This window comes from Phyllobates terribilis, unplaced genomic scaffold (genome assembly GCF_046119375.1).
Source record: "Phyllobates terribilis strain yellow unplaced genomic scaffold, ASM4611937v1 Scaffold_3__8_contigs__length_932513732, whole genome shotgun sequence".
Lineage (NCBI taxonomy): Eukaryota > Metazoa > Chordata > Amphibia > Anura > Dendrobatidae > Phyllobates > Phyllobates terribilis.
In genome coordinates, this window is record NW_027362763.1 from 660,899,576 (window position 1) to 660,921,135 (window position 21,560).

The window sequence follows — 21,560 nt, forward strand, 5'->3', positions numbered from 1 at the left end:
ATTATACTGTATGGAGGACTATGTGAGGCCATTATACTGTATGGAGGACTATGTGGGGCCCATTATACTGTATGGAGGACTATGTGGGGCCATTATACTGTATGGAGGACTATGTGGGGCTATTATACTGTATGGAGGACTATGTGGGGCCATTATACTGTAAGGAGGACTAGGTAAGGCCCATTATATACTGTATAGAGGACTATGTGGGGCCCATTATAATGTATGGAGGACTATGTGGGGTCATTATACTGTATGGAGGACTATGTGGGGCCATTATACTGTATGGAGGACTATGTGGGGCCATTATACTGTATGGAGGACTATGTGAGGCCATTATACTGTATGGAGGACTATGTGGGGCCCATTATACTGTATGGAGGACTATGTGGGGCCATTATACTGTATGGAGGACTATGTGAGGCCATTATACTGTATGGAGGACTATGTGGGGCCCATTATACTGTATGGAGGACTATGTGGGGCCATTATACTGTATGGAGGACTATGTGGGGCCATTATACTGTATGGAGGACTATGTGAGGCCATTATTCTGTACGAAGGACTATGTGAGGCCATTATACTGTACGGAGGACTATGTGAGGCCATTATACTGTATGGAGGACTATGTGGGGCCCATTATACTGTATGGAGGACTATGTGGGGCCATTATACTGTATGGAGGACTACGTGGGGCCATTATACTGTAAGGAGGACTAGGTAAGGCCCATTATATACTGTATAGAGGACTATGTGGGGCCCATTATACTGTATGGAGGACTATGTGGGGCCATTATACTGTATGGAGGACTATGTGGGGCCCATTATACTGTATGGAGTACTATGTGGGCCCATTATACTGTATGGAGGACTATGTGGGGCCCATTATACTGTATGGAGGACTATGTGGGCCCATTATACTGTATGGAGGACTATGTGTGGCCCATTATTCTGTATGGAGGACTATGTGTGGACCATTATACTGTATGGAGGACTATGTGGGGCCATTATACTGTATGGAGGACTATGTGGGGCCATTACACTGTATGGAGGACTATGTGAGGCCATTATACTGTATGGAGGACTATGTGAGGCCATTATACTGTATGGAGGACTATGTGGGGCCCATTATACTGTATGGAGGACTATGTGACGCCATTATACTGTATGGAGGACTATATGGGGCCCATTATACTGTATGGAGGACTATGTGAGGCCATTATACTGTATGGAGGACTATGTGGGGCCATTATACTGTATGGAGGACTATGTGGGGCCATTATACTGTATGGTGGACTATGTGAGGCCATTATACTGTATGGAGGACTATGTGGGGCCCATTATACTGTATGGAGGACTATGTGGGGCCATTATACTGTATGGAGGACTATGTGAGGCCATTATACTGTATGGAGGACTATGTGGAGCCCATTATACTGTATGGAGGACTATGTGGGGCCATTATACTGTATGGAGGACTATGTGGGGCCATTATACTGTATGGAGGACTATGTGAGGCCATTATTCTGTATGAAGGACTATGTGAGGCCATTATACTGTATGGAGGACTATGTGAGGCCATTATACTGTATGGAGGACTATGTGGGGCCCATTATACTGTATGGAGGACTATGTGGGGCCATTATACTGTATGGAGGACTATGTGGGGCTATTATACTGTATGGAGGACTATGTGGGGCCATTATACTGTAAGGAGGACTAGGTAAGGCCCATTATATACTGTATAGAGGACTATGTGGGGCCCATTATAATGTATGGAGGACTATGTGGGGTCATTATACTGTATGGAGGACTATGTGGGGCCATTATACTGTATGGAGGACTATGTGGGGCCCATTATACTGTATGGAGGACTATGTGAGGCCATTATACTGTATGGAGGACTATGTGGGGCCCATTATACTGTATGGAGGACTATGTGGGGCCATTATACTGTATGGAGGACTATGTGAGGCCATTATACTGTATGGAGGACTATGTGGAGCCCATTATACTGTATGGAGGACTATGTGGGGCCATTATACTGTATGGAGGACTATGTGGGGCCATTACACTGTATGGAGGACTATGTGAGGCCATTATACTGTATGGAGGACTATGTGAGGCCATTATACTGTATGGAGGACTATGTGGGGCCCATTATACTGTATGGAGGACTATGTGACGCCATTATACTGTATGGAGGACTATATGGGGCCCATTATACTGTATGGAGGACTATGTGAGGCCATTATACTGTATGGAGGACTATGTGGGGCCATTATACTGTATGGAGGACTATGTGGGGCCATTATACTGTATGGTGGACTATGTGAGGCCATTATACTGTATGGAGGACTATGTGGGGCCCATTATACTGTATGGAGGACTATGTGGGGCCATTATACTGTATGGAGGACTATGTGAGGCCATTATACTGTATGGAGGACTATGTGGAGCCCATTATACTGTATGGAGGACTATGTGGGGCCATTATACTGTATGGAGGACTATGTGGGGCCATTATACTGTATGGAGGACTATGTGAGGCCATTATTCTGTATGAAGGACTATGTGAGGCCATTATACTGTATGGAGGACTATGTGAGGCCATTATACTGTATGGAGGACTATGTGGGGCCCATTATACTGTATGGAGGACTATGTGGGGCCATTATACTGTATGGAGGACTATGTGGGGCTATTATACTGTATGGAGGACTATGTGGGGCCATTATACTGTAAGGAGGACTAGGTAAGGCCCATTATATACTGTATAGAGGACTATGTGGGGCCCATTATAATGTATGGAGGACTATGTGGGGTCATTATACTGTATGGAGGACTATGTGGGGCCATTATACTGTATGGAGGACTATGTGGGGCCATTATACTGTATGGAGGACTATGTGAGGCCATTATACTGTATGGAGGACTATGTGGGGCCCATTATACTGTATGGAGGACTATGTGGGGCCATTATACTGTATGGAGGACTATGTGAGGCCATTATACTGTATGGAGGACTATGTGGGGCCCATTATACTGTATGGAGGACTATGTGGGGCCATTATACTGTATGGAGGACTATGTGGGGCCATTATACTGTATGGAGGACTATGTGAGGCCATTATTCTGTACGAAGGACTATGTGAGGCCATTATACTGTACGGAGGACTATGTGAGGCCATTATACTGTATGGAGGACTATGTGGGGCCCATTATACTGTATGGAGGACTATGTGGGGCCATTATACTGTATGGAGGACTACGTGGGGCCATTATACTGTAAGGAGGACTAGGTAAGGCCCATTATATACTGTATAGAGGACTATGTGGGGCCCATTATACTGTATGGAGGACTATGTGGGGCCATTATACTGTATGGAGGACTATGTGGGGCCCATTATACTGTATGGAGTACTATGTGGGCCCATTATACTGTATGGAGGACTATGTGGGGCCCATTATACTGTATGGAGGACTATGTGGGCCCATTATACTGTATGGAGGACTATGTGTGGCCCATTATTCTGTATGGAGGACTATGTGTGGACCATTATACTGTATGGAGGACTATGTGGGGCCATTATACTGTATGGAGGACTATGTGGGGCCATTACACTGTATGGAGGACTATGTGAGGCCATTATACTGTATGGAGGACTATGTGAGGCCATTATACTGTATGGAGGACTATGTGGGGCCCATTATACTGTATGGAGGACTATGTGACGCCATTATACTGTATGGAGGACTATATGGGGCCCATTATACTGTATGGAGGACTATGTGAGGCCATTATACTGTATGGAGGACTATGTGGGGCCATTATACTGTATGGAGGACTATGTGGGGCCATTATACTGTATGGTGGACTATGTGAGGCCATTATACTGTATGGAGGACTATGTGGGGCCCATTATACTGTATGGAGGACTATGTGGGGCCATTATACTGTATGGAGGACTATGTGAGGCCATTATACTGTATGGAGGACTATGTGGAGCCCATTATACTGTATGGAGGACTATGTGGGGCCATTATACTGTATGGAGGACTATGTGGGGCCATTATACTGTATGGAGGACTATGTGAGGCCATTATTCTGTATGAAGGACTATGTGAGGCCATTATACTGTATGGAGGACTATGTGAGGCCATTATACTGTATGGAGGACTATGTGGGGCCCATTATACTGTATGGAGGACTATGTGGGGCCATTATACTGTATGGAGGACTATGTGGGGCTATTATACTGTATGGAGGACTATGTGGGGCCATTATACTGTAAGGAGGACTAGGTAAGGCCCATTATATACTGTATAGAGGACTATGTGGGGCCCATTATAATGTATGGAGGACTATGTGGGGTCATTATACTGTATGGAGGACTATGTGGGGCCATTATACTGTATGGAGGACTATGTGGGGCCCATTATACTGTATGGAGGACTATGTGAGGCCATTATACTGTATGGAGGACTATGTGGGGCCCATTATACTGTATGGAGGACTATGTGGGGCCATTATACTGTATGGAGGACTATGTGAGGCCATTATACTGTATGGAGGACTATGTGGGGCCCATTATACTGTATGGAGGACTATGTGGGGCCATTATACTGTATGGAGGACTATGTGGGGCCATTATACTGTATGGAGGACTATGTGAGGCCATTATTCTGTACGAAGGACTATGTGAGGCCATTATACTGTACGGAGGACTATGTGAGGCCATTATACTGTATGGAGGACTATGTGGGGCCCATTATACTGTATGGAGGACTATGTGGGGCCATTATACTGTATGGAGGACTAGGTGGGGCCATTATACTGTAAGGAGGACTAGGTAAGGCCCATTATATACTGTATAGAGGACTATGTGTGGCCCATTATACTGTATGGAGGACTATGTGGGCCCATTATACTGTATGGAGGACTATGTGGGGCCCATTATACTGTATGGAGAACTATGTGGGCCATTATACTGTATGGAGGACTATGTGGGGCCCATTATACTGTATGGAGGACTATGTGGGCCCATTATACTGTATGGAGGACTATGAGGGGCCATTATTCTGTATGGAGGATTCTGTGGGGCCATTATACTGTATGGAGGACTATGTGGGGCCATTATACTGTATGGAGGACTATGTGGGGCCATTACACTGTACGGAGGACTATGTGAGGCCATTATACTGTATGGAGGACTATGTGTGGCCCATTATACTGTATGGAGGACTATATGAGGCCATTATACTTTACGGAGGACTATATGGGGCCCATTATACTGTATGGAGGACTATGTGAGGCCATTATACTGTATGGAGGACTATGTGGGGCCATTATACTGTATGGAGGACTATGTGGGGCCATTGTACTGTATGGAGGACTATGTGAGGCCATTATACTGTATGGAGGACTATGTGGGGCCCATTATACTGTATGGAGGACTATGTGGGGCCATTATACTGTATGGAGGACTATGTGGGGACATTATACTGCATGGAGGACTATGTGAGGCCATTATTCTGTATGAAGGACTATGTGAGGCCATTATTCTGTATGGAGGACTATGTGAGGCCATTATACTGTATGGAGGACTATGTGGGGCCCATTATACTGTATGGAGGACTATGTGAGGCCATTATACTGTATGGAGGACTATGTGGGGCCCATTATACTGTATGGAGGACTATGTGGGGCCATTATACTGTATGGAGGACTATGTGAGGCCATTATTCTGTATGAAGGACTATGTGAGGCCATTATACTGTACGGAGGACTATGTGAGGCCATTATACTGTATGGAGGACTATGTGGGGCCCATTATACTGTATGGAGAACTATGTGGGGCCATTATACTGAATGGAGGACTATGTGGGGCCATTATACTATATGGAGGACTATGTGGGGCCATTATACTGTAAGGAGGACTAGGTAAGGCCCATTATATACTGTATAGAGGACTATGTGGGGCCCATTATACTGTATGGAGGACTATGTGGGGCCATTATACTGTATGGAGGACTATGTGGGGCCCATTATACTGTATGGAGGACTATGTGGGCCATTATACTGTATGGAGGACTATGTGGGGCCCATTATACTGTATGGAGGACTATGTGGGCCCATTATACTGTATGGAGGACTATGAGGGGCCATTATTCTGTATGGAGGACTATGTGGGGCCATTATTCTGTATGGAGGACTATGTGGGGCCCATTATACTGTATGGAGGACTATGTGGGGCCATTATACTGTATGGATGACTATGTGGGGCCATTATACTGTATGGAGGACTATGTGGGGCCATTATACTGTATGGAGGACTATGTGGGGCCCATTATACTGTATGGAGGACTATGTGGGGCCATTATACTGTATGGAGGACTATGTGAGGCCATTATTCTGTATGAAGGACTATGTGAGGCCATTATACTGTACGGAGGACTATGTGAGGCCATTATACTGTATGGAGGACTATGTGGGGCCCATTATACTGTATGGAGGACTATGTGGGGCCATTATACTGTATGGAGGACTATGTGGGGCCATTATACTATATGGAGGACTATGTGGGGCCATTATACTGTAAGGAGGACTAGGTAAGGCCCATTATATACTGTATAGAGGACTATGTGGGGCCCATTATACTGTATGGAGGACTATGTGGGGCCCAATATACTGTATGGAGGACTATGTGGGCCCATTATACTGTATGGAGGACTATGAGGGGCCATTATTCTGTATGGAGGACTATGTGGGGCCATTATTCTGTATGGAGGACTATGTGGGGCCCATTATACTGTATGGAGGACTATGTGGGGCCATTATACTGTATGGATGACTATGTGGGGCCATTATACTGTATGGAGGACTATGTGGGGCCATTATACTGTATGGAGGACTATGTGGGGCCGATTATACTGTATGGAGGACTATGTGGGGCCATTATACTGTATGGAGGACTATGTGAGGCCATTATTCTGTATGAAGGACTATGTGAGGCCATTATACTGTACGGAGGACTATGTGAGGCCATTATACTGTATGGAGGACTATGTGGGGCCCATTATACTGTATGGAGGACTATGTGGGGCCATTATACTGTATGGAGGACTATGTGGGGCCATTATACTATATGGAGGACTATGTGGGGCCATTATACTGTAAGGAGGACTAGGTAAGGCCCATTATATACTGTATAGAGGACTATGTGGGGCCCATTATACTGTATGGAGGACTATGTGGGGCCATTATACTGTATGGAGGACTATGTGGGGCCCATTATACTGTATGGAGGACTATGTGGGCCATTATTCTGTATGGAGGACTATGTGGGGCCCATTATACTGTATGGAGGACTATGTGGGCCCATTATACTGTATGGAGGACTATGAGGGGCCATTATTCTGTATGGAGGACTATGTGGGGCCATTATTCTGTATGGAGGACTATGTGAGGCCCATTATACTGTATGGAGGACTATGTGGGGCCATTATACTGTATGGATGACTATGTGGGGCCATTATACTGTATGGAGGACTATGTGGACCCATTATACTGTATGAAGGACTATGTGGGGCCATTATTCTGTATGGAGGACTATGTGGGGCCATTATTCTGTACGGAGGACTATATGGAGCCCATTATACTGTACGGAGGACTATGTGGGGCCCATTATACTGTATAGAGGACTATGTGGGCCCATTATTCTGTATGGAGTACTATGTGGGGCCCATTATACTGTATGGAGGACTATGTGGGGCCATTGCACTGTATGGAGGACTATGTGGGGCCATTATACTGTATGGAGGACTATGTGGGCCCATTATTCTGTATGGAGGACTATGTGGGGCCCATTATACTGTATGGAGGACTATGTGGGGCCATTATACTGTATGGAGGACTATGTGGGGCCATTATACTGTATGGAGGACTATGTGGGGCCCATTATACTGTATGGAGGACTATGTGGGCCCATTATACTGTATGAAGGACTATGTGGGCCCATTATTCTGTATGGATGACTATGTGGGGCCCATTATACTGTATGGAGGACTATGTGGGGCCATTACACTGTATGGAGGACTATGTGGGGCCATTAAACTGTATGGAGGACTATGTGGGGCCATTATACTGTATGGAGGACTATGTGGGGCCCATTATACTGTATGGAGGACTATGTGGGGCCATTATTCTGTATGGATGACTATGTGGGGCCATTATTCTGTATTGAGGACTATGTGGGGCCCATTATACTGTATGGAGGACTATGTGGGGCCATTATACTGTATGGAGGACTATGTGGGGCCATTATACTATATGGAGGACTATGTGGGGCCATTATACTGTAAGGAGTACTAGGTAAGGCCCATTATATACTGTATGGAGGACTATGTGGGGCCCATTATACTGTATGGAGGACTATGTGGGGCCATTATACTGTATGGAGGACTATGTGGGGCCCATTATACTGTATGGAGGACTATGTGGGCCATTATACTGTATGGGGGACTATGTGGGGCCCATTATACTGTATGGAGGACTATGTGGGCCCATTATACTGTATGGAGGACTATGAGGGCCATTATTCTGTATGGAGGATTATGTGGGGCCATTATTCTGTATGGAGGACTATGTGGGGCCCATTATACTGTATGGAGGACTATGTGGGGCCATTATACTGTATGGAGGACTATGTGGGGCCATTATACTGTATGGAGGACTATGTGGACCCATTATACTGTATGGAGGACTATGTGGGGCCATTATTCTGTATGGAGGACTATGTGGGGCCATTATTCTGTACGGAGGACTATATGGAGCCCATTTTACTGTATGGAGGACTATGTGGGGCACATTATACTGTATAGAGGACTATGTGGGCCCATTATTCTGTATGGAGTACTATGTGGGCCCATTATACTGTATGGAGGACTATGTGGGGCCATTATACTGTATGGAGGACTATGTGGGGCCATTATACTGTATGGAGGACTATGTGGGCCCATTATTCTGTATGGAGGACTATGTGGGGCCCATTATACTGTATGGAGGACTATGTGGGGCCATTATACTGTATGGAGGACTATGTGGGGCCATTATACTGTATGGAGGACTATGTGGGGCCCATTATACTGTATGGAGGACTATGTGGGCCCATTATACTGTATGAAGGACTATGTGGGCCCATTATTCTGTATGGATGACTATGTGGGGCCATTATACTGTATGGAGGACTATGTGGGGCCATTATACTGTATGGAGGACTATGTGGGCCAATTATTCTGTATGGAGGACTATGTGGGGCCCATTATTCTGTATGGAGGACTATGTGGGGCCCATTATACTGTATGGAGGACTATGTGGGGCCATTATACTGTATGGAGGACTATGTGGGGCCATTATACTGTATGGAGGACTATGTGGGGCCCATTATACTGTATGGAGGACTATGTGGGCCCATTATACTGTATGAAGGACTATGTGGGCCCATTATTCTGTATGGATGACTATGTGAGGCCCATTATACTGTATGGAGGACTATGTGGGGCCATTACACTGTATGGAGGACTATGTGGGGCCATTATACTGTATGGAGGACTATGTGGGGCCATTATACTGTATGGAGGACTATGTGGGGCCCATTATACTGTATGGAGGACTATGTGGGGCCATTATTCTGTATGGATGACTATGTGGGGCCATTATTCTGCATTGAGGACTATGTGGGGCCCATTATACTGTATGGAGGACTATGTGGGGCCATTATACTGTATGGAGGACTATGTGGACCCATTATACTGTATGGAGGAATATGTGGGGCCATTATTCTGTATGGAGGACTATGTGGGGCCATTATTCTGTACGGAGGACTATATGGAGCCCATTTTACTGTACGGAGGACTATGTGGGGCACATTATACTGTATAGAGGACTATGTGGGCCCATTATTCTGTATGGAGTACTATGTGGGCCCATTATACTGTATGGAGGACTATGTGGGGCCATTATACTGTATGGAGGACTATGTGGGGCCATTATACTGTATGGAGGACTATGTGGGCCCATTATTCTGTATGGAGGACTATGTGGGGCCCATTATACTGTATGGAGGACTATGTGGGGCCATTATACTGTATGGAGGACTATGTGGGGCCATTATACTGTATGGAGGACTATGTGGGGCCCATTATACTGTATGGAGGACTATGTGGGCCCATTATACTGTATGAAGGACTATGTGGGCCCATTATTCTGTATGGATGACTATGTGGGGCCCATTATACTGTATGAAGGACTATGTGGGGCCATTATACTGTATGGAGGACTATGTGGGGCCATTATACTGTATGGAGGACTATGTGGGGCCATTATACTGTATGGAGGACTATGTGGGGCCATTATACTGTATGGAGGACTATGTGGGCCCATTATTCTGTATGGATGACTATGTGGGGCCATTATTCTGTATTGAGGACTATGTGGGGCCCATTATACTGTATGGAGGACTATGTGGGGCCATTATTCTGTATGGATGACTATGTGGGGCCATTATTCTGTATTGAGGACTATGTGGGGCCCATTTTACTGTATGGAGGACTATGTGGGCCCATTATTCTGTATGGATGACTATGTGGGGCCATTATTCTGTATTGAGGACTATGTGGGGCCCATTATTCTGTATGGATGACTATGTGGGGCCATTATTCTGTATTGAGGACTATGTGGGGCCCATTATAAAGTATGGAGGACTATGTGGGGCCATTATACTGTATGGAGGACTATGTGGGGCTATTATACTGTATGGAGGACTATGTGGGACCATTATACTGTATGGAGGACTATGTGGGGCCATTATACTGTATGGAGGACTATGTGGGGCCATTATACTGTATGGAGGACTATGTGGACCCATTATACTGTATTGAGGACTATGTGGGGCCCATTATTCTGTATGGATGACTATGTGGGGCCATTATTCTGTATTGAGGACTATGTGGGGCCCATTATAAAGTATGGAGGACTATGTGGGGCCATTATACTGTATGGAGGACTATGTGGGGCCATTATACTGTATGGAGGACTATGTGGGGCCATTATACTGTATGGAGGACTATGTGGGCCCATTATTCTGTATGGAGGACTATGTGGGGCCCATTATACCGTATGGAGGACTATGTGGGGCCATTATACTGTATGGAGGACTATGTGGGGCCATTATACTGTATGGAGGACTATGTGGGGCCCATTATACTGTATGGAGGACTATGTGGGCCCATTATACTGTATGAAGGACTATGTGAGCCCATTATTCTGTATGGATGACTATGTGGGGCCCATTATACTGTATGGAGGACTATGTGGGGCCATTATACTGTATGTAGGACTATGTGGGGCCAATATACTGTATGGAGGACTATGTGGGGCCATTATACTGTATGGAGGACTATGTGGGCCCATTATTCTGTATGGATGACTATGTGGGGCCATTATTCTGTATTGAGGACTATGTGGGGCCCATTATACTGTATGGAGGACTATGTGGGGCCATTATTCTGTATTGAGGACTATGTGGGGCCCATTGTACTATACGGAGGACTATGTGGGCCCATTATTCTGTATGGATGACTATGTGGGGCCATTATTCTGTATTGAGAACTATGTGGGGCCCATTATTCTGTATGGATGACTATGTGGGGCCATTATTCTGTATTGAGGACTATGTGGAGCCCATTATAAAGTATGGAGGACTATGTGGGGCCATTATACTGTATGGAGGACTATGTGGGGCCATTATACTGTATGGAGGACTATGTGGGGCCATTATACTGTATGGAGGACTATGTGGGGCCATTATACTGTATGGAGGACTATGTGGGGCCATTATACTGTATGGAGGACTATGTGGGGCCATTATACTGTATGGAGGACTATGTGGGCCCATTATTCTGTATGGAGGACTATGTGGGGGTCATTATACTGTATGGAGGACTATGTGGGCCCCATTATTCTGTATGGAGGACTATGTGGGGCCATTATACTGTATGGAGGACTATGTGGGGCCATTATACTGTATGGAGGACTATGTGGGCCCATTATTCTGTATGGATGACTATGTGGGGCCATTATTCTGTATTGAGGACTATGTGGGGCCCATTATACTGTATGGAGGACTATGTGGGGCCATTATTCTGTATTGAGGACTATGTGGGGCCCATTGTACTGTATGGAGGACTATGTGGGCCCATTATTCTGTATGGATGACTATGTGGGGCCATTATTCTGTATTGAGGACTATGTGGGGCCCATTATTCTGTATGGATGACTATGTGGGGCCATTATTCTGTATTGAGGACTATGTGGGGCCCATTATAAAGTATGGAGGACTATGTGGGGACATTATACTGTATGGAGGACTATGTGGGGCCATTATACTGTATGGAGGACTATGTGGGGCCATTATACTGTATGGAGGACTATGTGGGGCCATTATACTGTATGGAGGACTATGTGGGGCCATTATACTGTATGGAGGACTATGTGGACCCATTATACTGTATTGAGGACTATGTGGGGCCCATTATTCTGTATGGATGACTATGTGGGGCCATTATTCTGTATTGAGGACTATGTGGGGCCCATTATAAAGTATGGAGGACTATGTGGGGCCATTATACTGTATGGAGGACTATGTGGGGCCATTATACTGTATGGAGGACTATGTGGGGCCATTATACTGTATGGAGGACTATGTGGGCCCATTATTCTGTATGGAGGACTATGTAGGGCCCATTATACTGTATGGAGGACTATGTGGGGCCATTATACTGTATGGAGGACTATGTGGGGCCATTATACTGTATGGAGGACTATGTGGGGCCCATTATACTGTATGGAGGACTATGTGGGCCCATTATACTGTATGAAGGACTATGTGGGCCCATTATTCTGTATGGATGACTATGTGGGGCCCATTATACTGTATGGAGGACTATGTGGGGCCATTATACTGTATGGAGGACTATGTGGGGCCATTATACTGTATGGAGGACTATGTGGGGCCATTATACTGTATGGAGGACTATGTGGGCCCATTATTCTGTATGGATGACTATGTGGGGCCATTATTCTGTATTGAGGACTATGTGGGGCCCATTATACTGTATGGAGGACTATGTGGGGCCATTATTCTGTATGGATGTCTATGTGGGGCCATTATTCTGTATTGAGGACTATGTGGGGCCCATTGTACTGTATGGAGGACTATGTGGGCCCATTATTCTGTATGGATGACTATGTGGGGCCATTATTCTGTATTGAGGACTATGTGGGGCCCATTATTCTGTATGGATGACTATGTGGGGCCATTATTCTGTATTGAGGACTATGTGGGGCCCATTATAAAGTATGGAGGACTATGTGGGGCCATTATACTGTATGGAGGACTATGTGGGGCCATTATACTGTATGGAGGACTATGTGGGGCCATTATACTGTATGGAGGACTATGTGGGGCCATTATACTGTATGGAGGACTATGTGGGGCCATTATACTGTATGGAGGACTATGTGGGGCCATTATACTGTATGGAGGACTATGTGGGGCCATTATACTGTATGGAGGACTATGTGGGGCCATTATACTGTATGGAGGACTATGTGGACCCATTATACTGTATTGAGGACTATGTGGGGCCCATTATTCTGCATGGATGACTATGTGGGGCCATTATTCTGTATTGAGGACTATGTGGGGCCCATTATAAAGTATGGAGGACTATGTGGGGCCATTATACTGTATGGAGGACTATGTGGGGCCATTATACTGTATGGAGGACTATGTGGGGCCATTATACTGTATGGAGGACTATGTGGGGCCATTATACTGTATGGAGGACTATGTGGGCCCATTATTCTGTATGGAGGACTATGTAGGGCCCATTATACTGTATGGAGGACTATGTGGGGCCATTATTCTGTATTGAGGACTATGTGGGGCCCATTGTACTGTATGGAGGACTATGTGGGCCCATTATTCTGTATGGATGACTATGTGGGGCCATTATTCTGTATGGAGGACTATGTGGGGCCCATTATTCTGTATGGATGACTATGTGGGGCCATTATTCTGTATTGAGGACTATGTGGGGCCCATTATAAAGTATGGAGGACTATGTGGGGCCATTATACTGTATGGAGGACTATGTGGGGCCATTATACTGTATGGAGGACTATGTGGGGCCATTATACTGTATGGAGGACTATGTGGGGCCATTATACTGTATGGAGGACTATGTGGGGCCATTATACTGTATGGAGGACTATGTGGGGCCATTATACTGTATGGAGGACTATGTGGGGCCATTATACTGTATGGAGGACTATGTGGGGCCATTATTCTGTATGGAGGACTATGTGGGGGTCATTATACTGTATGGAGGACTATGTGGGCCCCATTATTCTGTATGGAGGACTATGTGGAGCCAATATACTGTATGGAGGACTATGTGGGGCCATTATACTGTATGGAGGACTATGTGGGGCCATTATACTGTATGGAGGACTATGTGGGGCTCATTATACTGTATGGAGGACTATGTGGGGCCCGTTTTTTTGGAACGGAAACTTGTATGATTCTTTGAATAAGCTGCAACTTCTGTCACTTTAGTTTTCTGTATCCGGCTACGAGAACACAACTGAGTAAAAATGTTGTGCCATCTCGAAAAGCTTCCAATGATTAAAGATAATAAAAAACTCTGCAGAACACCAAAAAAAACTACAAGAAATAAAAATCAGCGCTGAAGGCAGAAATCATCTAGCGGATGAGCAGCGGATCCACCAGACGGCGGACGCCGCGGCCACTATTGTCGTGACTATGAGACTAAAGCCCCTAAAAGTGCCCCCCGATGTCGCGGAGTGGCCTGGTATGAAGCCTGACTACGTGACTGTGAGGCCACAGCTGTGGCTCCGTTTCCTTGTGTCAGGACATTCTCGGACTCGCTGGATGGAAGTGATTAGAGGAAGCTGCGGATCCGGCGATGACTGACGACGTTCGTGTCTCCCCATAAAGAGCCGCTGAATCCCAGGAGGGAAGCGCAGGGGGCGCCGGAGAGGCTGATGACTACAACACTCATTATCCGGAGCTGTCCACAGCCGGACAGGTGCACGGGCAGCCGGGACCAGAGGCGCCGCACTGCAAGAGGGGAAAGTGCAATCACTTCAATTACACTCCAATCACATCCAAAGCTGCATTTACCCTTTAGGGCCCTGTTCCCGTGGGCAATGACGCAGTAATGCATCCGCTCTGCTTGTTCTGCAATCCGCTATCATTTATTGCCTTTTTATGCATTTTCTCCTATTTTAATAATTTTTTTTGATAGCACTAACTGGATCCTGCACTTACAAGACGTGCATTATTCAGGCTCCCATAGAAGTCTATGGGGTAATGAGTGCACCAAAAACACCGCACAGTGGGCGCCAAGTGTCGGGGAATCAGATCCACTTTGCATGAAGTTTTAAATACACAAAACATCAGCAAATATGATGCAGCGTTTGAGCTAAGTGTGAACACGGACTAAACGCATAGAAGCTGGGCAATGTTATGTGCATGCGGTAATATGGCTAAAAAGTTAGTGACCCCCCAGCCGTCCCTACGTCTCCGGCCGCCATTGTTTTTCGTATGGCTCGCGCTTCCCTTACTGCATACGAGGGGCTAATGTCATACTGCTCCCATTACGTCCCCACATGGCTCCCCCCCGAGCACAGCCGCCCCCCCGCCACCTCCTGCACCCACCTATGCTTCAGCAGCGCCTTGTTGTCTTCGATGCCGATCCGGTCCGGATAATCCCGCTTGAAAATTTCAAAAGCTTCTTGGCGACCGAGCGACATCTGCTCAACTGCGGAGGAAAAGACGAGGACGGTGAGGAGGTCCGCACAAGGTGGATAAGAAAGAACGGAGACCGGCCTGAGACAATGAGAAGAAGGAATATACGGGAGCAACATCCCGACACGTCCACAGAAGAGGGATCCTCAGAGGACCCAGGAGAAGACTCCACGGAAAGCACTCAGGACAGATCACCCCCCTAAGACGGAACAAGAGCAGAGCAACACGTACAGCGGCCTGCGGCAAAGGCACTCCGACACCGGAGGAAACCTGCGCAGCTTCCCAGCCGAGTGCAGGGGTCCGCAGTAAAGGCTTCCTAATACCGTCACATACAGATACATCCGCCACAACAAGCTACAAAAGAGAGCAGGGACAGACGACGCCAAGAGAGAGAAGCTGCCGCTCCAGACCAACTCCCCGAACACGGCATCTTATAAGAAGAAATACTGTCACCTATGTACAAGAATATAACTACTATAATACTGCCCCTATGTACAAGAATATAACTACTATAATACTGCCCCTATGTACAAGAATATAACTACTATAATACTGCCCCCTATGTACAAGAATATAACTACTATAATACTGCTCCTATATATAAGAATATAACTAATATAATACTGCTCCTATGTACAAGAATATATCTACTATAATACTGCCCCTATGTACAAGAATATAACTACTATAATACTGCTCCAATGTACAAGAATATAACTACTATAATACTGCCCCCTATGTGCAAGAATATAACTACTATAATACTGTCCCCTATGTACAAGAATATAACTACTATAATACTGCCCCATATGTACAAGAATATAACTACTATAATACTGCCCCTATGTACAAGAATATAACTAATATAATACTGCCCCCTATGTACAAGAATATAACTACTATAATACTGTCCCCTATGTACAAGAATATAACTACTATAATACTGCCCCATATGTACAAGAATATAACTACTATAATACTGCCCCTATGTACAAGAATATAACTAATATAATACTGCCCCCTATGTACAAGAATATAACTACTATAATACTGCCCCCTATGTACAAGAATATAACTACTATAATACTGTCCCCTATGTACAAGAATATAACTACTATAATACTGCCCCTATGTACAAGAATATAACTACTATAATACTGCCCATATGTACAAGAATATAACTACTATAATACTGCCCCTATGTACAAGAATATAACTAATATAATACTGCCCCCTATGTACAAGAATATAACTACTATAATACTGCCCCATATGTACAAGAATATAACTACTATAATACTGCTCCTATGTACAAGAATATAACTACTATAATACTGCTACTATGTACAAGAATATAGCTACTATAATACTGCCCCCTATGTACAAGAATATAACTACTATAATACTGCCCCTATGTACAGGAATATAACTACTATAATACTGCTCCTATGTACACGAATATAACTACTATAATACTGCTCCTATATACAAGAATATAACTACTATAATACTGCCCCTATGTACAAGAATATAACTACTATAATACTGCTCCTATGTACAAGAATATAACTACTATAATACTGCTCCTATGTACAAGAATATAACTACTATAATACTGCCCCCTATGTACAAGAATATAACTACTATAATACTGCTCCAATGTACAAGAATATAACTACTATAATACTGCTACCTATGTACAAGAATATAACTACTATAATACTGCTCCTATGTACAAGAATATAACTACTATAATACTGCTCCTATGTACAAGAATATAACTACTATAATACTGCCCCCTATGTACAAGAATATAACTACTATAATACTGCCCCCTATGTACAAGAATATAACTACTATAATACTGCTCCAATGTACAAGAATATAACTACTATAATACTGCCCCCTATGTACAAGAATATAACTACTATAATACTGCCCCCTATGTACAAGAATATAACTACTATAATACTGCTCCAATGTACAAGAATATAACTACTATAATACTGCTCCTATGTACAAGAATATAACTACTATAATACTGCTCCTATGTACAAGAATATAACTACTATAATACTGCTCCAATGTACAAGAATATAACTACTATAATACTGCTACCTATGTACAAGAATATAACTACTATAATACTGCTCCTATGTACAAGAATATAACTACTATAATACTGCTCCTTTGTACAAGAATATAACTACTATAATACTGCTCCTATGTACAAGAATATAACTACTATAATACTGCTCCTATGTACAAGAATATAACTACTATAATACTGCTCCAATGTACAAGAATATAACTACTATAATACTGCTCCTATGTACAAGAATATAACTACTATAATACTGCCCCCTATGTACAAGAATATAACTACTATAATACTGCTCCAATGTACAAGAATATAACTACTATAATACTGCTCCAATGTACAAGAATATAACTACTATAATACTGCTCCTATGTACAAGAATATAACTACTATAACACTGCTCCTATGTACAAGAATATAACTACTATAATACTGCTCCAATGTACAAGAATATAACTACTATAATACTGCTACCTATGTACAAGAATATAACTACTATAATACTGCTACCTATGTACAAGAATATAACTACTATAATACTGCCCCTATGTACAAGAATATAACTACTATAACACTGCTCCTATGTACAAGAATATAACTACTATAATACTGCTCCAATGTACAAGAATATAACTACTATAATACTGCTACCTATGTACAAGAATATAACTACTATAATACTGCTCCAATGTACAAGAATATAACTACTATAATACTGCTACCTATGTACAAGAATATAACTACTATAATACTGCTCCAATGTACAAGAATATAACTACTATAATACTGCCCCTATGTACAAGAATATAACTACTATAATACTGCCCATATGTACAAGAATATAACTACTATAATACTGCCCCTATGTACAAGAATATAACTAATATAATACTGCCCCCTATGTACAAGAATATAACTACTATAATACTGCCCCATATGTACAAGAATATAACTACTATAATACTGCTCCTATGTACAAGAATATAACTACTATAATACTGCTACTATGTACAAGAATATAGCTACTATAATACTGCCCCCTATGTACAAGAATATAACTACTATAATACTGCCCCTATGTACAGGAATATAACTACTATAATACTGCTCCTATGTACACGAATATAACTACTATAATACTGCTCCTATATACAAGAATATAACTACTATAATACTGCCCCTATGTACAAGAATATAACTACTATAATACTGCTCCTATGTACAAGAATATAACTACTATAATACTGCTCCTATGTACAAGAATATAACTACTATAATACTGCCCCCTATGTACAAGAATATAACTACTATAATACTGCTCCAATGTACAAGAATATAACTACTATAATACTGCTACCTATGTACAAGAATATAACTACTATAATACTGCTCCTATGTACAAGAATATAACTACTATAATACTGCTCCTATGTACAAGAATATAACTACTATAATACTGCCCCCTATGTACAAGAATATAACTACTATAATACTGCCCCCTATGTACAAGAATATAACTACTATAATACTGCTCCAATGTACAAGAATATAACTACTATAATACTGCCCCTATGTACAAGAATATAACTACTATAACACTGCTCCTATGTACAAGAATATAACTACTATAATACTGCTCCAATGTACAAGAATATAACTACTATAATACTGCTACCTATGTACAAGAATATAACTACTATAATACTGCTACCTATGTACAAGAATATAACTACTATAATACTGCCCCTATGTACAAGAATATAACTACTATAACACTGCTCCTATGTACAAGAATATAACTACTATAATACTGCTCCAATGTACAAGAATATAACTACTATAATACTGCTACCTATGTACAAGAATATAACTACTATAATACTGCTCCAATGTACAAGAATATAACTACTATAATACTGCTACCTATGTACAAGAATATAACTACTATAATACTGCTCCAATGTACAAGAATATAACTACTATAATACTGCCCCTATGTACAAGAATAGAACTACTATAATACTGCTCCTATGTACAAGAATATAACTACTATAATACTGCTCCTATGTACAAGAATATAACTACTATAATACTGCCCCCTATGTACAAGAATATAACTACTATAATACTGCTCCAATGTACAAGAATATAACTACTATAATATTGCTCCTATATACAAGAATATAACTACTATAATACTGCACCTATGTACAGGAATATAACTACTATAATACTGCCCCTAGGTACAAGAATATAACTACTATGATACTGCTCCTATGTAGAAGAATATAACTACTATAATACTGCCCCCTATGTACAAGAATATAACTACTATAATACTGCTCCCTATGTACAAGAGTATAACTACTATAATACTGCCCCTATGTACAGGAATATAACTACTATAATACTGCCCCCTATGTACAAGAATATAACTACTATAATACTGCCCCTATGTACAAGAATATAACTACTATAATACTGCCCCTATGTACAAGAATATAACTACTATAATACTGCTCCCTATGTACAAGAATATAACTACTATAATACTGCCCCTATGTACAAGAATATAACTACTATAATACTGCCCCCTATGTACAAGAATATAACTACTATAATACTGCCCCCTATTTTCAAGAATATAACTACTATACTGGCTCTATGTACAAGAATATAACTACTATAATACTGCCCCCTATGTACAAGAATATAACTACCATAATACTGCTCCTATGTACAAAAATATAACTACTATAATACTGCCCCCTATGTACAAGAATATAACTACTATAATACTGCCCCCTATGTACAAGAATATAACTACTATAATACTGTCCCCTATGTACAAGAATATAACTACTATAATACTGCCCCTATATACAAGAATATAACTACTATAATATTGCCCCCTATGTACAAGAATATAACTACTATAATACTGCCCCTATGTACAAGAATATAACTACTATAATACTGCCCCCTATGTACAAGAATATAACTACTATAATACTGCCCCCTATGTACAAGAATATAACTACTATAATACTGCCCCTATGTACAAGAATATAACTACTATAATACTGCTCCTTTGTACAAGAATATAACTACTATAATACTGCCCCTATATACAAGAATATAACTACTATAATACTGCTCCAATGTACAAGAATATAACTACTATAATACTGCCCCCTATGTACAATAATATAACTACTATAATACTGCCCCCTATGTACAAGAATATAACTACTATAATACTGCTCCAATGTACAAGAATATAACTACTATAATACTGCCCCTATGTACAAGAATATAACTACTATAATACTGCCCCCTATGTACAAGAATATAACTACTATAATACTGCTACTATGTACAAGAATATAATTACTATAATACTGCCCCCTATGTACAAGAATATAACTACTATAATACTGCTCCCTATGTACAAGAATATAACTACTATAATACTGCTACTATGTACAAAAATATAACTACTATAATACTGCCCCCTATGTGCAAGAATATAACTACTATAATACTGCCCCTATGTACAAGAA

At 42.4% G+C, this 21,560-nt stretch overlaps 1 protein-coding gene across 2 annotated transcripts in view; it reads right to left on the reverse strand.

The window, feature by feature from the left end:
* The window catches only part of KIF6 (kinesin family member 6), a 642,838-nt gene that overhangs the window by 313,459 nt on the left and 307,819 nt on the right, over nucleotides 1–21,560 (reverse strand). For both annotated transcript variants that reach the window (XM_073671717.1, XM_073671718.1), the window contains exon 14: nucleotides 15,807–15,909. In XM_073671717.1, coding sequence (XP_073527818.1) covers nucleotides 15,807–15,909 — 103 coding nt within the window. The remainder of the gene's footprint in view (nucleotides 1–15,806; nucleotides 15,910–21,560) is intronic.